Source organism: Sus scrofa, chromosome 8 (assembly GCF_000003025.6).
Source record: "Sus scrofa isolate TJ Tabasco breed Duroc chromosome 8, Sscrofa11.1, whole genome shotgun sequence".
NCBI lineage: Eukaryota > Metazoa > Chordata > Mammalia > Artiodactyla > Suidae > Sus > Sus scrofa.
In genome coordinates, this window is record NC_010450.4 from 36,386,252 (window position 1) to 36,408,197 (window position 21,946).

General features: G+C 35.5%; 1 protein-coding gene across 6 annotated transcripts in view; it reads right to left on the reverse strand.

The window, feature by feature from the left end:
* GABRA2 (gamma-aminobutyric acid type A receptor alpha2 subunit) overlaps nt 1-21,946 on the reverse strand; it is a 130,208-nt gene that overhangs the window by 41,619 nt on the left and 66,643 nt on the right. For all 6 annotated transcript variants that reach the window (XM_005666628.3, XM_013978645.2, XM_013978643.2 and 3 more), the window contains 4 exons: nt 19,830-20,050; nt 17,857-17,939; nt 13,040-13,183; nt 11,852-12,004 (listed from right to left, as the gene is read on the reverse strand). In XM_005666628.3, the coding sequence (XP_005666685.1) occupies nt 11,852-12,004; nt 13,040-13,183; nt 17,857-17,939; nt 19,830-20,050 (601 nt within the window). The remainder of the gene's footprint in view (nt 1-11,851; nt 12,005-13,039; nt 13,184-17,856; nt 17,940-19,829; nt 20,051-21,946) is intronic.

A 21,946-nucleotide genomic window follows, 5' to 3' on the forward strand; every position in this document is an offset into this window, starting at 1 on the left:
AATTCTGGGATGCCAGGTGTGCTGCCTGTTAGCACTCCGCAGCCCATGCCTCGTGGAAGACAGGGATTTGGAACCAGTTTTGCAGACTGTTTTTGCCCTGCACAGGCTTTCCGTTCACTGCCGTCCCACCCTGCTACCAACCAGGCATTCTACTCCTGCTGCCACTGTTTCCCTTCTTTCCAAATCAAACCATCTACGTCTCCTTCTAAGGCTGCCCCAATTCCGTAGCCTAGACAGGCTGTAGCTGTATCCGGGTCTTCCTGATTTTCTCTCTTTTTTTTCAATTTCATTTCAGCTTCACTGAGGTATCATTGGCAAATAAAACTGTAATGTATTTAAAGTGTACAATATGATGAATTGATAAAAGTAATGAAAGGATCTCCACCACAGTTACTGAGCAAACTCATCTCACATATTCACCTTTTTTCTTTTCTTTTCGTGAAAACACAAGTTCTCTTCCCCTAACAAATTTCAGTTACACAATACAGGTTATCAACCATAGTCATCAGGTTATACATTAGGTCCTCAGTCCTTCGTCATCTTAGAACTGAAAACTTGTGCCTTTTCAACCAGCTTCTCCCTGTTCCCCTACTCCCAGCCCCTGGCCACCACAATTCTATTCTCTGTTTTTATGAGTTCAGTGTTTTCTTCGCTTTTATTTTCAGCTCATTCATGCCTTGATCCAAAGACCATTTGGATTCATAGCATATTCTACAGTATCCTTGGTTCTTAGAAAATATTTCAAGTTGCTATTTGTTGAATATACAAAACAACAAAAGGATATGTTTACTTTGAGATGTAAAAAAATCTGTAAACATATTGTTTCTGGGATCCTCTTAGCATCCTTATGAAATGGACGGCATAAGAGTTTAATCAATTTACAGTGGAAAACATCTACACTTTAGAGAGATTACATGTGTGCTTAATCTAGAAGTGGAATCAGGACCTGAAAGAAGTTCTCTTCATTCCTGGTGCTATGTGTTGTCTCAAACACATAGTTTAGCACTCAACATTGTTATTTGCTGTATTATTAAAGGAAAAAATATGTATATTCTTTCATTCAGATCATAGTTATCTCATCACTAAACTATAATAACCTCATTATTAAGGGGTTTTCTGACCAATGGATGAATGGTTTCTCAAAAACTGAACTGGAATGATCTTATCTGCCAATTTCATGATCGCCTATAGTGTGTTTCATTTAATAGGCACACAGAGCCCACTATCTGCATAGCTCTTTAGAACTAAATGAAGCAGTATATTTTTCACTCACCAATTCCACTGTCCAAAGATGTTTCTAATGTTAAATAACCTGTTAGATATACTGATAAAGGAGAGAAATGCCTCAGAGTAAGACTAATGTGGAGACCTATGGGGGATTAGATAATGATGAGGCAAACAGGTTAAAAGGAAGGTAAGAATCAGGGAGGGAAGAAGAAGACTAGAGAGAGTATTGATAAAGCTATGAAGACAGTAGATATATAATAACTCAAAATGATAATCTAATAATTAGATATTTAATATTTGGTTTATAACATATACTATATATGTAATACAGAATTTTCAACTCAACCAAAGAGAGGTCTGGTCTTTGCTTTCAGCTCCCAGGAGGTCATCTCTAGGCCTGGAATATCACACTTGATAGGAATGGCCTTGCCTGGGGGCTTTGACCCAGACAAATAGCGACAATTGTATTAATGGTGGGAGTTTTGGAACAGACTGTATTGACTCTGCCTCCTGAGAGGTGGAAACTGAGATCAGCCACAAGACTGGTCAGCCATGCCCATGTGAAAGAGCCCCAAATGCCTCTGGACACCAAGGTGCAGGTCAGCTTTCCTGGCTGGCAATATCTGTGTGTGTTGTCACATATCAATACCAGGAAAGTAATGCTGTCCCTGATTCCATGAGGGAAGGTCCATGGCTCTGTGTTTGGCACTTTGCCTGGACTCAATTCTGTGTTTCCACCTTTGGCTGACTTCAATGTGTATTTTTTCCCTCTAATAAACCACACTGTGAGTGTAACAGCATCCAGTGTGTTCTGTGAGTTCTGATGAATTATCAGATCCGAGAGTAGCATTGTGATCTCTCTACTTATAGTCGGTCAGAGTGACTGCAGCCTTCTGTTTTGTGTTCCTTCTAAACTTCACTGTTGGCTAAACTACTGCAATGGGGTAATTTTTATTTGTTTATTTTTTCCCCCAATATCCATTCAACCTTCATTTGGAAACAGCAGTCTGATTTCCTATATTAAAAAATTAGGAAAGTACCCTGCTTATGCTTTTAGCCTATATGATTTTGTCTTTGTTAACCTAACTCTTGTTGAACTCACAAGTGTGTTTATCTATATCCTCCACTTAAAATCATCTTCCACTTACTTATTGTCTCAGTTTAACTTATTTTCCATCAGCTTAAAAAGTAGTAAAATAACTGCCCTCCTGAAATTTAAATTCTAGTGAACAAGACAAATTTAACAAAAATATTTTTTCTACTAAATAATGGAATATGGAATGGAGAAGAGGGTAGGATCAGTGAAAGGAGACCACTCGGGATTGGGAAGCAGTTTACAATTTTAATTTAGATTGGCAAATAGGTCTTTTTGAGAAGATGGCAGTTTAGACAAGGCTGAAGGAAATGGAGGAGTTATCCACACAGATATCTGGGGAGGGAGAAGTCCAGGCAGAGGGAAGAGACAAGCCTTAGAAGTAAATGGCTGGTATATTCATGAAATAAAAAAGAGGCCTGAGTGCTAAAGAAAGCAGAGGGCATAGGAGGGGCAGCTTGGAAGGCAAGGGAGCTCATACTGCATAAGGACCTCCTGACTTCTGGAGGGCCTTTTGCTTTTACTCCCAGTATATTGGTGAGCCAGTGGGTTTAGAGAACAAGTATGATATGATCTGACTTACATTTTGAAAAGGATTATTCTAGCTACTATGTTTGGAACAAACTTCCACAAAGGTAGAAACAAGAAACAGTTAAGAGGCTAGTGCAGTGTTATGGACTGATGGCGGTGTCCCACAAAAATCCGTATGTTGAAGTCCTAATGCCTAGTGGGACTGTATTTAAGAGTTGGGGCCTCTTTGAAAGTAACTAAAGCTAATTGAGGTCCTAAAGATAGAACCTGGATTCAATAGGATTAGTGTCCTTCTAATGAGACATACCTCCCTCTCTCTCTCTTCTGTGTGCACAGACAAGGAGAGGCCAGGTGAGGACATAATGAGAAGGTAGCATCTGCAAGCCAGAAAGAGAGCTCTCGACAGCCCTGAATTGTTGGCCTCCAGCCCTGAACAGCCCTGTGAGAAAATACATTTCTGTTGTTTAAATGACCCAGGCTGTGGTTTTCTGCTCTGGCATTCCAAATTGACTAAGACATGTAGTGATCAAGAGGGATAATGGTGACTCAGTCTACAGTATCAGCCGTTACAGGGTGACTAGGTTTTGAGAAGAAGATTGAACGTTCAGCATATTGAGTTTGAAATGTCTATTGGACATCCAAGTAGTAATGTAAGAAAGACAATTGAGTTTTTGTGTTTGGAGTTAAGGGAGGAGGTCTGGACAGAAGCTATTCATTTGGTAATTATCACATGAAAATACCAGTAAGCCATGATAAAGGATGAAGTCTTCAAAGTAGAGAGTACAGAGGTAAGAACAGCTAAATACTGAGTCCTGGAACCCTCTAATATTTTATTTGTCTGGGAAGCAGTAGGGACTTGCAAAGCAGACTAAGAAGGCATGAAAAGTAAGAGACAAATCAATAATGTGTGGCTATTTTGGAACCCACAGGAAGAAATTCTTTCCAAGACACTTCTTCTCATTTAGTGAAAGGGATGTGCTCTATCAAAGGCTGCTGATAGGACAACTAAATTGATCTGAGGATTGGCCATTGGATTTAGTAATGTGCAAGACCTTGACAGGAGCAGATCTGGTGGAGGAGGAGAGACAAAGGCCTGATTAGAGTATGCTTGCAAGGTCACAGGAGAGGAAAAATTGGGGACAGTAAATATAATAGACTCTTTCACAGTAAACTCTTTCAAGTAAATCTGCTTAAAAGGATAGCAAAGAAATGAGGTGGTAGCCAAAGGGCTTAGTAAAGTCAAGAGAATTTGACTTGAAGATTGAATAAATAGCATTTTATTTGTATTTCTTTTGGGGATGACTGAGTAAGGACCCCAGAGACCAGTGGCATTAGAGATAATGTGGAGAATTGCTGGAATAATACCCTCAAGCAGGTGAGAAGGGATGTGTTTCAGTGTATAGGTAGAAGGGTTAGCATTGTATATGGAAATATAGTCAAAGCAGCATTCATGGGTGTGGGACCTGGAGTAGATGAGGCTATGGGATGCTAGGGAGTTTCTTTTTAGTTGCTTCAATTTTCTCAGTGAAGTGAAAGTCAAGGACATCATCACAGAGCCAAGCGAGATACAAATGAGATACAAAGTGCAGAGTGAGGATGTGTGAGAAGTTGTTTCCTTCTAATAATAGCCTCCAGTTCTCCTAGACTTACTAATAAGTGTGAATCTGTCCATGATGATTGTATCAGGGGTGGGAATGTGACCCCCATCTAACTCAATTATGGGACTCTAAGATGGTGCTTCTTGTGTGTGTCTAGACAAGCTCATGAACAGTTAAGAATGAAGTTAACAAAGAGGTGTAAGTTAGCTTGACTTGGTAACTAAGGTATTAATTTTACCTTAATTAAAGAAGCCATGATTAAAACTAAACACATCACTGGCATATTTCACTTAATATCAAAGATTTTGATATTCCTTTCAAACAGCTAAACACTGATGACAATAATGAATGTCAAAGAAGCTGGATTGCTGCACAGATATGTCTTTAGAAGTTCATAGAGTTCAAAACTCCCGAACTGTGCCATCCTGGGATATCCAACCTAAAGTAAAACAAGATCTGACCACTCTTTACATATTTTATGATATGAAGAAGAGCATTAAGTATTCAATAATAAGTAGTAATAATAATTTCAGATGATTACATAGCATTTACTACATGTCAGAACTGTTTTGTGTTCCATGGGTCTATGAATATGTGTGTGTGTACTGATCCCTGAACTACCTCGAAGCAATAGTATAATTCGAGTTTTGTAGAATGATGAAACCAAAGTACAAGGAGGTTAAAAAAACTTTCTGTAGCTCACCTATTCTGAATAATAGCAGAGCCAGACTTTGAACCAAGATACAAACATACCTTGGAGATATTGCAGGTTCAGTTCCAGACCATCGCAATAAAGTGAGTGTCACAGAATACAGAGTAAAGCAAGTCAGGTAGAAATTCTGATTTCCCGATATATATAAAAGTTATGTTTACATTATACTGTAGTCTATTAAGTGAGCAATGGTATCATCTCTTATAAAAGGTGCATACTTTAATTTAAAAATACTTTATTGCTAAAAAATTATAAGCATCATCTGAGCCCTCAACGAGTCACAACCTTTTTACAAAAGTGACATCAATGATCAATGATCACAGATCACTGTAACAAATATAGTAATAATAAAGAAGTTTGAAATATGGTGAGAATTACCAAAATATGTCACAGAGACATGAAGTGAGCAAATGCTGTTGGATAAAATGTCACTGATAGACTTGCTTGATGCAGGGTTGCCACAAACCTTCAATTTGTAAAAAATGCAACAAACTGTGAAGTGCAATAAAGTGAAACACAGTAAAATGAGGTATGTCTGTGCTCTGGGTCCGGAATATGTACTCTTAATCATTTCATGACCTTCATAGCAAATGACTATTTTTTTTCTTTTTTTTCCCTCTATTTTTCTTATTGTAGCAGAAATCATTAGCTGTTAATTCAATATTTAGTCAATCCATAACATTAGAATGCTGAATTTATTCAGGGTGGCAACTTCTCAGACTCTCCAACTATGAGACCAAGTTAGGCTAATAATACATAATTAGAGATTATTTGAAGGGTCTTCGGGGAAAGCTCATTAATGGTAAACGGAGCTGGAAGGAGTCTTTTGTCCTTTTCCTTTACTATTTCCTGTTTCCTGTATATGGAAGTGATGGCTGGAGCACTGACAGACAAACATACATCCTAACAGATGCTTCTCATTTGGTTTTAGTTTTTAATAGGAAAAGCCCTCCTATTCTGTACTGAATATAATGTTACGACAAAGATCCCAGGACATATTTCTTACACATAAACATATTCATATAATCATATGTTCATGTATAAACTTATAGTCATATATTCATAAACTTATTCATAAATTTGAAAAATGATTTGGCTTCAAATATACACACTGTAATTGGCAAACTCATTATGGTTACATCTTACTCATATGAAGTTCTGAAGGATGTTAAGCAACTGAAAAGAACAGAAGCCACAGTTTTACAGAATAAACGATATGTTTATAGAAAAACAAAGTGAGATTTTTACATTGCGAATGCATTGTTTAGTGACAAGAGCCTTGAAAGCACAAAACCTGAGGTTTAAGGTTCAAAGTTTCCCCAGTGCTTTCTTGTAGGATTGGCAACAGAGAGCAACTACCTCATCATGAAGGGAGTTTTGTTTGGTTTTTGTCCAAGCATCTAGAATCATGTGATAAATAGGTGCTCAATAAATATGCACTGGTGTTGAAGAGACTTGGCATAAGCACTCAGAGAAAGTCAAAGGGGACTTTTATCATCTGTCATTGTAAGATACGTGGGCAGCCCCTTTGAAGAAATATCTTTGAAAAATATTGAGCTGCCTCTCCAACCACAAAATAAATGCAGTATACAAAACACCAAATACATAAAACCCAATACAATGGAGCAAATTCTCTAACATCAAAGGGGTGCACATTCTATTTTCAACTCCTCTGCCAGCTGTCTTGTTTGCTCTGTTCTTATTCTATTCACAGCATGAAGCCAGACCTCAAACGTTGAAAAATTTGACATCTATCTCCCAGGGCATATTAATTTCTTAACTGTAATAGCTGGGTCTTTTGTTTGTTTTTTACTTGAGGGTTTACCCACCACAGAAAGCCTCCAAGGCAGGAGGAGAGCAGATGATTTAATGCTATCTCACCAGCTTGTGACCTTGACTGGGGATTCAGGGAGAGAAGTTTGGGAAGAGTAGACACTTTGTTTAGGTAACTGCTATATATCAGTCAGATGATGATGTTCAAACTCAAAAGGAGGCAGAAAATAGTGAAGAACAGAATGAGAAAAAGAGGCTGGAAGGTTTCTAGTCTCACTCCAGACAAGATAGATTATTATCTTGTACTTGCACACATATACACATACACTTCCATGGAATTATATTTATTACAATGTTTAACTTGTAGAGATAATACTAAGATGCTTGTATCACCTAACAGTTCATATTTACATGAAAATACATACTGTATATAACATATAAAATTTACACATTTAAATACAACCTGGATTTTTAACTTTATATATGTTGTTTTTCTAATCAATTTTTAAAATTTTTGTACATTTATTATAGTTGAACATAGCAGCCTTGATACTAACACATTCCGTTGATTCAGAATTAAATATTTATTCATCTATTTATCTCTCTTCTATACTTAGGTAGTCTTCTATTGAATTTTTAACATATTCATCTATGCTATGAAATCTGTCTTTATTTACCTCAAAGCAATATTTTATTTTCTGTACAACCTTTATTAAAAAATACTTCATTATACAATTGTATCTGATATGCTATGTATTTATATATAAATTTATATCTTTCTGGAGTATCAACTCTGTCCTAATCACTTCCTTTCTGTTTTTAATTATGTAATTTCCCCTAAAACTTTATTTTCTGCATTATTTGTGCTCTGAAAATCATGTAACCTTATTTTTCAAGCCATATGAATGGAAATTTTCTCATATTTTTAGCCACATCATTTTTTTCCCTTTAATTCAATAATTGGCAAATTTTGAAATAGGTATCTAAAAGATTCCTAAATCCTAGAAAATCCTTGGTGTGCTCACTCCAAGCTGCTTTTTTTCAACTCATGACTTAAAAATGATTTTATGGGGATGAAATTCAAATAACGTAGAATTAATCACTTTAAAGTGTAAAATTCAGTGGCATTTATGCATTCACAATGCTCTGCAACCACCATCCCTCTCTAATTCCGAAACTTTATCATTCTAGAACACCCTGTTCTTACTACATAATCACTTCCCATTTTCCCCTGCATCTATCCACTGGCAACCAGTGGAGTTGCAGCTGAGGCCTAAACTGCTTTCTGTCTCTATGGCTTTGCCTATTCTGGACAATTCATATGAAAGGAATCATATAATATGTGGCCCTTTTCATCTACCTTCTTTCACTTAGCATGTTTTTGAGATTCATGCACGTTGTAGCCTGTTATCAGTATTTATCCATTCCATGGATGAATCACATTCTACTGTAAATATATACGGCATTTTGGTTATCCATTCATCTACAGAAGGACATTTGGGTTGTTTCAATCTTTGACTATTAGGATGATGCTGCTGTAAACACTTGCATACAAGTTTCTGTGTAAACCTATGTTTTCATTAATCTTAGGTAATACCTAGAGGTGGAAATCTTGGATCATATGGTAATTCTATGTTTAACTTTTTGAGGAACTGCTGAACTGTGGTCCACAGAGCTATACCATTTACATTCACCCAGCAATAAATAAGGACTTCTATTTTTACGTATTCTCACCAACACTTACATTCTTTTGTTCTGTTTTCTTTTTTAATTATTATGGCCATACTAGTGTGTGTAAAATGTACTTTACTATGGTTTTGATTTGCATTTCCTTAATGTACAATGAGGGACATGATTTATTGTGCTTGTTTGCCACTTGCATATTTTCTTTAGAAAAAAAAGTCCATTCAAGAGCTTTGTCCTTTTTTTTTTTTTTTTTTTTTTTAATGGCCACACCTGCAGCATATGGAAGTCTCTGGGCTAGGTAGGAGTCAAATCAGAGTTGCAGCTGAGGCCTACACCACAGTTATAGCAATATCAGATCTTAGCACCATCTGCAACCTATGCTGCAGCTTGTGGCAACACTGGATCCTTAACCCACTGAGTGAAGCCACAAATTAAACCCTTATCCTCACAGACGATATGTCAGGTTCTTAACCTGCTGAACCACAAAGGGATTCTATCTTTACCCATTTTTAAAATCATGTTTTTGGTCTTCTTGTTTTGGAGTTATAAGAGTTCTTTCTTTCTTTATTCAAAGTATTAAACCCTTATATAATTTACAAATATTTTCTCCCATATGTAAGCTGTCTCTTCACATTATTGATAATGTACTTTGAGATACAGGAGTTTTCAATTTCAATGAAATCCATTTTTTTTGTTACACTTTTGATGTCAAATCTAAGAATCCATTGCCAGGAGTTCCGCTGTGGCACAGTGGGATAAGAATCTGACTGCAGTGGCTCAGATCACTGCAGAGGTACAGGTTTAATCTCTGGCTTCGCACAGTAAGTTAAAGGATCTGGCATTGCTGCAGTTACAAGATAGGTGACAGCTGCGGCGGCTTGGATTCCATCCCTGGTCCAGGAACTTCCATATACTGTGGATGTGGCCATTAAAAAAAAAAAAAAAAAAAGAATCCATTGCTAGATCCGAAGTCAAGATTTATCTTATATTTTCTTCTAATAGTTTTAAAGTTCTAGATTTTATATTAATGTTTTGTATTCACTTGAGTTAACTATTGTTCTGGAGTAAAGCAGGGGTCCAACTTCATTCCTTGCATGTGGTGATCAGTTATCTAGCTATTCCAGTGCCATTGGTGAGGAGACTGTTATTTCCCCCACAGAATGATCTTGCCACCGTTGTGGAAAACCATTGGCCATAGGCATTTGAGTCTGTTTCTGGACTTCAATTTTATTCCATTGGTCTATATGTCTATCCTTATGCCACTACCAAACTGTTTTATTTGTTATTGTTTTGGTATTTTTGTTTGTTTTTTTGTTTTGTTTCGTTTTTGTTTTTTTTTTTTTTTTTTTTTTTTTTTTTGCTTTTTAGGGCCACACCCCCAGCATATGGAGGTTCCCAGGCTAGGGGTCTAATTGGAATTACAGCTGCTGGCCTATGCCACAGCCACAGCAATGCCAGATCCAAGCCACATCTGTGGCCTATACCACAGCTCACAGCAATGCCTCTTCCTTAACCCACTGAGCAAGGCCCAGGATCACACCCACAACCTCATGTTTCCTAGTCAGATTCATTTCCACTGCTCCACGATGGGAACCCACTACCATACTGTTTTGATTAATGCAGCTTTGTACTAGGTTTTGAAGCTAGGAAATGTGAGTCCAGAAACTGCTTTTTCTTTTTCACTATTGTTTTGGCAATTTGGAGCCCCTTGCATTTTCATATGAATTTGAGGATTCGTTTTGCCATTTCTGAAGAAAAAAAGCCATTGGATTTTTACAAGTATGGAACTGAATCTAGAGATAACTTTGGGGTTTATTCCTATTTAACAGTATTATCTTCAAATCAAAAAACCTGAGATGTCTTTCCATTTAATTAGGTCTTTAATTTCTCTCAGCAAAGTCTTATAGTTTTCAGTGGACAAGTCTTTCATCTATTTGGTCAAATTTATTAGGAACAAATTTGATATGTTATTAGTTTAGATGCTATTATAAATGAAATTATTTTCTTAATTTCCTTTTGAGTTTCTGAGAATAAAATTGAATTTTCTCCATTGATAATAAGAATTGCTAACAGTATTATTGCACATATTAAATGCTAGGCATTGTTCTAAGAGCTTTACACGTATCTGTAGCCTCAAAACATTATACTCTATAAAATAAAGGTACATTATATTAACATGGCCTACAAGGCCCTTTTCACATAGGCCTCAAACTATATTTTTACTTGTATGTGTATCCACTGACACTGAAATAGCTCATTGTCACTGAGTATACCTCATTTTTTTCATCCTTCAATGTCATTGCACACTTTATCCTTTTTGGCTAGAATTCTTGTCCCATCTCATCTGTTTGGAAAACTCCTATGTGTCCCTCAAGACTTAGTTCAAATGTTAACTCAGTGACTTCTTTCTCTTAGAAAGGATCCATGCTTGCTATCTTTTTTAATGGCCAGTACATGTCTCTTTTATACTGTTTTCTTCTTTTTTACCATTATCTTTCCTGCTTATTCTGGTGCCTTCCACTGTACAGGGCTGACTGAATACAGGGACTATATTTTATATGTTTTTGCAGCTTTAGGGCCTGATGTATTACCTGACAGAGTAGATCCTCGATAAAGTTTTCATAAACAAATGAGTGGACCAAGTACAAAAAGGTGATCTACTTTGTCACCAAATATGCACATGTATCCAAAAAGCAGTAGCCAAATTCCCTGGCATGGTTTAAAATCAAGAAAATTAACTTTGATATTAAACATACTGTTGGAGTGAATGAGGGGGTCTCTTTCGCTTCTTCCCTTCCTCCCTCCCTCTCTCTCACTTAAAGTACTAAGATCATCTTTGTTCATCTAAAAACCTAACCAAAAAAAAAAAAAAAGGAAAGAAAAAGAAAGATAGAAAGCTTAGAAATATGGCACAGTTGTATTTTACATTAAAACCTCTAAGCATATTCTCCTTATACTAACATGGAAAGAAATACTGAAAAGCAAAATGACTTAATAGAAAGAAGATAATATATTCAGAAAATCTGAGTGCTGTTTATATTTTATTAATAGTGTGACACTGACTCTGTATTTTAGTTCTCTGAGCCTGTTTCCTCATCTATAAGGTGCAGCCAATACTCCCTACTCCACACACCACAAGTTGTTGGGGTGAGGATTAAGAGACACCATGTTTTGGAAGTGTGCTCTGGAACAAAATGTGCTGTACAGCAAAGTGGGTAGTTATTCACTCACCAAACACAGTTCTTGCAGGCACAGATTCTCTGTTAAGCCAGAATGACACTTGGGAGAGAATGACAGTCATGATGCAAGGCAGATATGTCTGAATCACAAAATACCCAATTTTTCTTTTCAAGTGGAAATGAGCTGTCATTACGGTATATTCACCTAGAGGAAAAATTTAAGAAGCTTAAGAAACTGTAGTAGTCAATAGTTTGAACATTTTGGAAATGGAAGGGATTAGAGAAAAAACAGTCCCTGATTCAAAAAAGGAAAGAATCTGTCCCATATATGACATGGAAAGTATAGAGCATTTAAATGCCCATTTAGCATAGCAAGAGTATTTAAAAGAAAATTTTTAAATGTCCAAGAAATTAGCACTGCACGTGTATGGCATGGTATTTGTTTTTCTCTCTAGGTCATGCTTACAGACTAATGGGGTAGAGGGTTCATAACTACTGTCTGGCATAGATCATCTTCCCCGCTTAGGTCCTCACCCCCGCTGGTACCAACCTCAAGCCTCTGCATTGATTATTTCCAGTCCAGTCTTCTCTGGCTCTTTTAAGTGGTGATCTCTGGCCACACCTCCAAGACAGATCTTCTGGCCCAGATTTTCTACTTTTGATCCTGCCACCAAGTCTGAATCTCTGTGTTATATGTCTGGGCTAATACACTAGGATCGGTTCCATCTGATCTTCATAGCTACCTTCATTTCTGCTCTCTGGGTTCACATCTGCCAGCTGGGAGATTAGTTCATATGGCTGCGTTTTCTTAGATCAGTGGAGCCCTTAGAAAGGGCTTCAGCTTTCCCACAAAGGCCAGTAGTAATTACCCATAGTCAAGAGTTAAATAGTCATAACTTATCCAGAATAGCAGAAAAAGAATTAGAAAATGAGGGAAATTGTAACACTGTTTGAAGGTAATATTAGCTTGTCTCAAAAGGTAAGCACGTTTTGAATAGGCAGCATATTTTAAAGCAGTTGTTTTAAACTTAAATGCACACCTTAGAATCTCCTTGAAATATTGTTAAAATGCAGATCTTGACTTAGTAAGGAGTGAGGCCTGAGATTCTGAATTTCTAAAAAGCTCCCAAGCACTGTCTATGCTGCTAGTTCTTAGACATAAGAGCAAAAAGTTTTAAGCAAACTGACCCATTTCCAATGACTTTAACCCATTACATTTCTTTAGAGTCATTTTACTAACCTGTACTGGATTTAATTGTCTCCTTCCCAATTGATTGGCCCAGCAGATCGTACTGATTTAACCTAGAGCCATCAGGAGCAACTTGCACAGAATCAGATGCATTGTATGTCCAAATATAAGTAACCTCTGAGGTTGTATATGCATCTGTAGGAAATCAGGAAAAAAAAATATTTTAAGCATTTCAGTAAAACCATCAAGAACATGCAATATCAAAGGCTGTATATTTCATAGAATCATTGCTTTCTATAAAAATTGCTATGTACAGATTTTTTAAGGCAAAAAGTGTCTTTGAAATTTACAACTTCAATATGAAGGATGGGAAGCAAACCAAGAGAGACAATCAGGATATAAGAGTATTTTCACTGCAACCACTTTGAGGGACGAAGAGTGAATTTCTCTTTAAGAACTGGCAAATTCACTGGGCCCTGAGATGGCCCTCTGTAGTACCCAAGGTAGTAGAGGAAGGCATTGCAGTGAACAATTTATGAATGTCCAAAGCCCATTTAACCAGTTAATATAGAAATAGAAATTGCTCATGAATTAATGATCATATCCCAAAATGGCATTGCTCATAATGTGAGAAAAATGATGACATATATGGTATTTATTTTTTATATAATGATTTTTTATCTTTTTCCATTATAATGGTATTTATTTAAGTATTATTTTTGTAATTAGTTTTGCAGGTTTTTCTTCAAAGCCTTTACCTAGTTAAGAATTAAATGACTTAGCTATAATGATGCAATTCATTTCATTAGAAGAATTAGAATTTTGCAGAATATGTAAAATAACTCAGAATGTTATAGTTTCATACGTTGAAAACATTTTCTAAAACCTGTTCATTTTAAAATTAATTAATGCACACAGATCTCACTGGACTATACATCCATAGCATCCTAATTAAGCTAAGGATTGGCAGGAGGAGACAAATCACATATGGACCAAGTATAATTTTCTGATTATTTGGCCAAGGACACAGAACTCAGCAGAAGCGAGTGATTCTAAAGCTGGAAGGCAGGCAGCATATCTTGTCTCAGCATTTCTCTGGCCCTGGCATTTCCCTTGAGCTGGAATGTCCTGAGGGGGCACAGCTGACCTCTTCATGCAGGCAGTCTCTCCACAGTTGAATAAACAGACAATTCTGGCTCTACTACTGACCTCTACAAGAACTTCTGTGTACTTCTGTTCATGGAATGTTTAGCAATATTAGTTACTCCTAGTCCTTGAGCAAAACTCAGCATCACAGTTGTGTTTTCAATTGAGGGAGAGAAAGAACCAGTTGTCTCCAGCAATATCTGTCTCTAGCTCACCCTTCAGGATACTGAAAAGCTCATTGCCTGCCATCTCAGTTGTTCTGGGGTGTCCTGGTACTCACCTTGATCCAAATGTGTGATAACAAATTCATTCCCACGTAAGCATTAGTAACCATAAAGTAAATGTTTCTGAGTCTGTGTCTTATTCACTGTGTGTTTTTGGTTTTGTTTTTGTTTTTTTCTAGTTGCTGTTCTTTGCTTTGTTTGTCATGAACATGCACTACAACAGTGACAACTCAGGATCGTTAACTGCTAGGTCACCAGGGAGTGCCTCACTGTGTGGTCTTTCAATGGCATGCTATGGTGTTGTTTGGTTTTCTGAATGTCACTGGTAAATGCTGATATCAGTGAAATACATGTATTCACCTACATCCACAAGTAAATTATGTGAAACAATTTTTGCATAGGATTCTAAAAAATATATATCATTACATATGAATATATTTTAATAGCAGATATATTCATATAGTTTGTATATGAATGAATTCCAGTTACCCTAAGGTCTAAATGTTTATTAATTGATTTCAATTAATCATTGATGATTCTGCTGTTGTGAATAAGTGACATGGTAATGTGTCTAACTAGCAATCCATTTGCAGATCATCAAGGGGTTGTTTTGTTTTCCCTGTGAGTACATACCATGGCCTTCTCTTCAATAAAATTTCAGATGACATGGAATTTAACAAATTAGGACATCACATGCTCCACTTTATATCAGAAGGCCTCACAAGACTCAGTAGTTGTGAATCGTAAGAGATTATGAGGTTTTATTTTAAGAGAGTATAATCATGCTTTTGAATTTTGATGTTTACTCTTAAATATAAATAATACAACATGAAACTCTACAGACATGGTGATAGTTTTCAGAAACTAATGAGACTGATGGGAGGGACTCTATCTTTCTGATATCTATACTTCTCACACCTGGTACAGGTGCCTATTACAAAGAAAACATTCTCAGTTCATTCTTGTTAGATGAATCAATAAACTCATACTATTTTAATTCTGTTATTTACTGTTATAGGAGATAGAAATCTAGATAGGTGCCAGGTATATGTTAAAGGAAATGATTGACCCTTCCCATGTCTTTTATGTAAAAGCAATTCTTTCATTTCATTTGTTAGGCAGGAATATGTTTTGTTAGATTTGGAGTCTGGTGAGAGAAGAGAGAGCAGAACTTTATGCAATGCAGATTAGAGGTACTTCCTTGCCCAGCAACACACATATAAATTAGGAGATCATTGCAGTGTTTTTCAGTGAAGCATAAAAGGACAAAAAGACAAATTTCATTATAAATTCCATATCTAGGTTAGGTTTCCATTAAATAATTTTAGTTAATTTTGCTCGATAACCATTTTGTGCCCTAATCTGCTTGAGACAGCAAATGCATATTGACTGATTCTTAATATTTGATAACCAAAAATATCCCCAAATCATTTTTAATTATTAATTTTTATCCAAAATTATTTTTACAACTTCTTAGGGGATAATGCCCAGAATACTCTTAGATTTTGATCCAGGAAGTTGTAAGTCAAATAAAACCACAAGGAATTATAAAATGGATTAAGGATTATAAGAGGCCATAGGAATAAAGCAAAACAAAACTGAATTCAAAATTTTAAATTAATAGAGAAGGTGCTTCTTTTATTTAAGGACAATGATAAAGTTCCAGAAATTTCATCATTTGAAGAGAGACAATGGAACCTTTTCAACTAGAGAACAGTAAATGACTGGAAGAAAAAGCCATGGCTGCTTCTGCCAAAATTTGTTATGCCAACATTTTAAGGTTTAGTTTGGTTAGGCTATCCTCCATGACAGTGTTCATCCTATCATCACTTATCAATCAAGTACCTCCTATTGGCCAGGATAAATCAAAGAATATGCAAATGTTTACCCAATGTGTCAGATAATAAACACAGAAAAAAACAAAAACAATTTCTTTAACAAAAAATACTTAACAAAAATTTTGTATGTTGCCTGTATTGCTTCTAGATACAAAAAGCCATATGCTCAAGTACACAATTTTATACTACTCTGAAGATGCATTATAAGGAATTTTAAAATTTCATTTAAAATTGTTTCAGGGGTATTTATTTCATACTCAGAACTGAGACATCACATTGTTTACATCTGGTGTCTTAATGGCACTAACTTGTCCACTAAAAAACACCTTCCCTTCTTAGACCATTACTGCATCTTGAATAAAGCCTTTCTTTGGTATCAAGGCTTTTCAGTTTTCTATTTAATGCCATTTATGCAATGCAAATGAGTTTTTCTCTGCTGCATCTGCTGTAATTTTTTCAGCATCATGTTTACTTTGTATAACGTGATTGACTATCTTAAATAATTTTTGAAGAAATGGCAGCATTGAAGTAATAGTTTCCATGACAATAAAAAAGTCTTTGTAGTTAGACAAAGAGGAGATTCTCAAAGAAAATTGAGAGCTGACACCTTTTGTAAGAATGAACAGAACAAACAAGATTGAACTTCTCATTCCACAAAACCATGGTCATCAAAATAATTAGAGGGTTTTGCATTCATATTACCCGTCATTCTTCCCTTTTTTTTCACTTGATACATTCTGTGGGGAGAAGGCACATTATTCAGTCATACATAGTTTTTAATCAGGTGAGAGAACTGCATTTCTATTCAAGAGAATGAAAAGTCAAATGCTGCCCAGAATGGACAAAGATGGAGGTGCCAGAGAGAGCAAGGTTTCTGAAAAGGTCAGGCTATGGGCCAGGCTCACAAAGAGAGAAGCTGCTTAGCAGTGTCTGTGAATTTATCCTGAATCTGCCCTGAATGCCTTGCGGGCCTAAGGAAATGATTTGACCTTCCATCTTTTCAATTATTCTGGGAGAGTGAATGCTTCTGCTTGACATACAAGATATAACCTCAGTGACCTAGAATGACCAAATGCACAGAGCCTTTTCTGAAATATTTTATGTACACAAAAGTGCCCACATGTAGGAATCCAGCTCCACCATCTCCTTCAAATTTGTTTTAGGAAAAAAATATTCTTTCTAATATTAGAAAGTTGAAAAATAATTACAGAGATCCAGCTTCTGTTCCTGCCATTTACAATAAGCTGATCACTACTGTGATAAAATATAGAATCTATCCTTTACATTTCATTCTTGCTTGAAAAAAAGCCTTTATTTTGCCTTTTTTATGTTCTAGCATTTGGAGAAGAAAGTAAATGACATAGTCCTGACCTTCAAGGAGCTCACAGTCTACTTTTTCACATGTTTAAAAATTAAAAGCACAGGATGTTCTTTATTAGCAGTAAATGACAATTAAACATGATAACTGAAATATAATGATACTTGAGAGTACAATAGGATGAGCCAATTGATTTCTTGAGGGAAATCAGTATGTTTTTTATTTCTGCATCTTATTAGGCAAGTATTAACCATCCATCATATGAGAAGAAAATACCATTAAGTTGTGCTGCCTTCTTTGATTTTATTGACCCCAAACATGTCCTTTCATCCCCATACTTACAGCTGCCAAATTTCAGAGGACACGAGTGAGCATCCATTGGAAAATCCTCCAGGTGCATTGGACATTCAGCTTGAACTGTAAGCCTAAAAGTCAAAATTCCACTCTTTGTTTAAGTAAATTGGCAAGTCAAGACAAACCACTCCTTATTGTTGTCAACAGAATTAACGATGAGGTAAGACCTTCATTACATTATCAGATTAGGCTAATTCACACTTAAATATGCTTTTGTTCTTTCAACATTTAGGCAATCCTTCAGAAGACAACAGCATGTACAAAATCTGAGCTCAAGTAACACTATTTATTTAAAAATATACTTTACTTAAGCATTTTGTACGCTCTGGTTAGTTAAGAAGGTATGTACATGTTTTTGAAGGTTATTTTCCCATTAACTTCAGCGTTAATGTTTGAAAACTTAATGAAAAATATTATCCTAAAAAGAATGTTATTTTTTTACAACATCCTGTCAACAACCATATAGCAAACAAAACAATACAAGAATTCAGTTGGCTCAGATGAGCTCCCTTCAAAAATATGTAAATTGTAAAGGAGTCATATACTGTATATAGATGCATATATATACACATATATACATATGTTTATGTATATACACAGATACATGTATAGATATATCCCTAGAGATACCTTGTTGAGACTATTGATCAAATTATGGACACAAGTTATGAATGTTAAAGTATCTACATGATGCTTTTTTTGTATCTACCTGATCACATAAAGAGTAATCATAGCAAATTTGCTACAAAGAAAATTATCAATTATTCCATTTCACACAAAGGTGAAGTATATAAAACAGGTACTAAGTTGAACTTATAGAAGAATCGCTTATGATGAGCAAAACAAATGTGACTAACAATTTAATTTCAGTTTATATACTTCAAAGAAAGTATTTAAGTAGAACCCTACATATTTTCCCAAACATCCAAACATCCAAATGTGGGTGTATTCTCTGCCCACATTTTGTTGAAACCCCAAATTTGCAATCATTGTCTTCATTCAGAGAGATAATCAACATGTAAAATCAAGGGGGTACAGCATCTGTATTGCAAGTTTCTGAGAGAGAGGCACAAAGAATAGCTAACTTCCATTTTAGGTGATATTTTTTTTAGTAATGAGAAATTAAAAGAGTTTTTACTTAAAGACCAGGGCTGTATAATTGTCCTTTCTTAGATAAATTTTACAATTAAAATCTACTACACAGCGCTTAATATGAAATAATAATACATCAAATACCTGGAATACACATGTCTATATATAATTCTGAAGAAAGTTATTTATGCTTTAAAGTCTTTATCAAACATTTACAATTTAGATTATACACCATTTTATCAGACTTTTGATTGTTTTTTTTGTTACACAGTATAAGTAACTTATTTTAAAAGGTTAATTCATGAGAAGGGTTAAATGGAATTGCTGTTAGAGTCATCAAATATCTATTTCTTTACATAATTTTTTAAGGCTGAGTCATATGAATTTTTGTTACATGGCAAGTCTGAGGTTATAAAATTATTTTTTTCCTCTAGAGCAACTTCATAAGGAGGATAAAAATATTTAATTAAGCGAAACTTGCTTAAAAATCATTTAAAATTTTGATGGGATATTTGACAAGATATTAAAAATAAAATTACATCCTGGTATAAAGAAAAAATTAAATCATACATACTATTAAAATTGTACTTAACTAAAGTATAATATGAAAAGCAAATAGCAAAAAGATCAATTCTTAACAGCTAAAGCAGTTTTCAAGTTTTAACACATTAAAATGAGATTCAAATCATAAATACTATGTTAGCTTTATTTTTTCATATCCAAGCATTTACAAAGCATATTATGGTTACCTTAATAATTTGTTGTGAAAATGTTCATCTTGCTAATACTTGACACCTAGCTTGGCTAGTTATAGTTGGTACATAGATTTTTCAGTATTTAAAGGCAACATATCAACCCTAAAAACATACCTCATTGTATACAGCAGAGTCCCATCATCCTGGATTCGAAGAAGCTTATTTGGCATTGTCATATTATGAGCTACTGATTTTTTCCCATTGTGGAAGAAGGTATCTGGAGTCCAGATTTTGCTGGCCATTAAATTGTTAAGTCGAAGGATATTCATAGGACCTTTAAATTTTAACCTTTCATCTTTCCATTTTTGTCGAAAGAAAACATCTATTGTATATTCCTAAAACATAAACCAGGATTCTTTTGAAAATATTGATTTAGATACAAGGACACCATAAAATTCCAAAAAAATAATAACATAAATAATATAAATAACGTAAATAGTTTAAAAAGAGAAAGCTATTTTGAGAAGTGAATTTTGAAAGAGCATTCCTTATCAATAAAGATTGCCACTTACACAATGAACTACATATTATTACGAAAAAAATAATAAATTGACTTTCTCTGGACTCTTTCAATGGACAAGGTCTTAGTCAAACTGCTTCACTGCATCATGTGGTTTAGAACCAAGCTTGGGCAGTATCTAGGTGGACTGTCCTAAATCATTTACCCCAAGACTCAATAAGCAGGAAGCCTAATTCTTAATAGAAAAAGAGAAAGAAAAGAAAGACAGAGAGGAGCTCCCATCTTGGCTCAACAGAAACAAATCTGACTAGTATCCATGAAGACGCAGGTTTGCTCCCTGGCCTCGCTCAGTGGAATAAGGATCTGGCATTGCCGTGAGGCTGTGGTGTAGGTCACAGATGCACCTCGGATCTGGCATTGCTGTGGCTGTGGCATAGGCCAGTGACGGCAGCTCCTATTGACCCCTGGCCTAGGAACACCTCCATATGCCGTGGGTGCGGCCCTAAAAAAAAGTGAGAAAGGGAAAGAATCTATATGACTTCTCTTGTTGCCAAAGAAACTATAAAATATTTATTTTTTAATCCTAAAAAAATGATAGATATCATATTGCTAATAAGAATGTATTCAGGAATGATGATTTCAGTAAAGTCTACTTTATGAAATTAGCTGTAATGAAAATACCTCGACAAGGTATTAGAATATTTAAAATATGACTATTTTGCAAATAAACACCTTCCAGTTAAAATGTACATTTAAATATTCCTACAGACCACCTAGTGATCAATTCCCTATTATCATCCTACAGTACTTTAAGTTGGTTTAGTCAATGTCTCTTTCTCTCTCTCACTCTCTAGCTCTCTTTTTCATTCCCCACATCCTTTCTTTTCTCTTTCTCTGTCTTTCTCTCTTAGGATAAGAGAACACATGCATTTTATTTTATGTATTTTTATCTCTTTTGTCTTTTCTCAGGCCGCAACCACAGCTTATGGAGATTCCCAGGCGAGGGGTCTAATCAGAGCTGTAGTCACCAGCCTACGCCAAAGCCACAGCAATGCCAGATCCGAGCCGCGTCTGTGACCACCACCACAGCTCAGGGCAACGCTGGATCCTTAACCCACTGGGCAAGGCCAGGGATCGAACCCACAACCTCATGGTTCCTAGTCGGATTTGTTAACCACCGTGCCACAACAGGAATGCCAACATATGCATTTTAGATGAGATGCTCAATTCACAATTGTGATCAATACTGACAATTTATTGGATATCAAAATTTTGGTCAATATATGTTTGTGCAAACACTTACATATGAATAACTAAAATGTTCAGTTAAATACCTGAGATTGAAAATTCAGAAACGGTCTTTTTGAGCACAAAGTCATAGTCATCACGTTTGCAAAACAACCAACAAAACTAACAAATGCAATTTCACTCAACTAAAATTATGTTTAAAAAAGACATTAAGAAGGCCACATACTTATGACAATAACAAACTATTTGTATAAATCTTACTCAAGTAAATGAAAGTAAATGATTCCCAGTGTTCACTCAAAAACTGAATGACAAAGGTAGTAAGTCAGCAACAGGTAATGGCATAGGAACAGGAAGTGAGGAGTGGCTCTGGGCTCCTGATTCTTAGGAGAAAATATTATCATCTAATCTGCCCTCACTCTCTGTGGTTTAGTCATTTTTTAAACCCAATTCTATATTAATAACTCAATTTAAATAAAAACTAGATTAAGAGACAAGTCTTAGCTATGTGATAAGTTTTTAT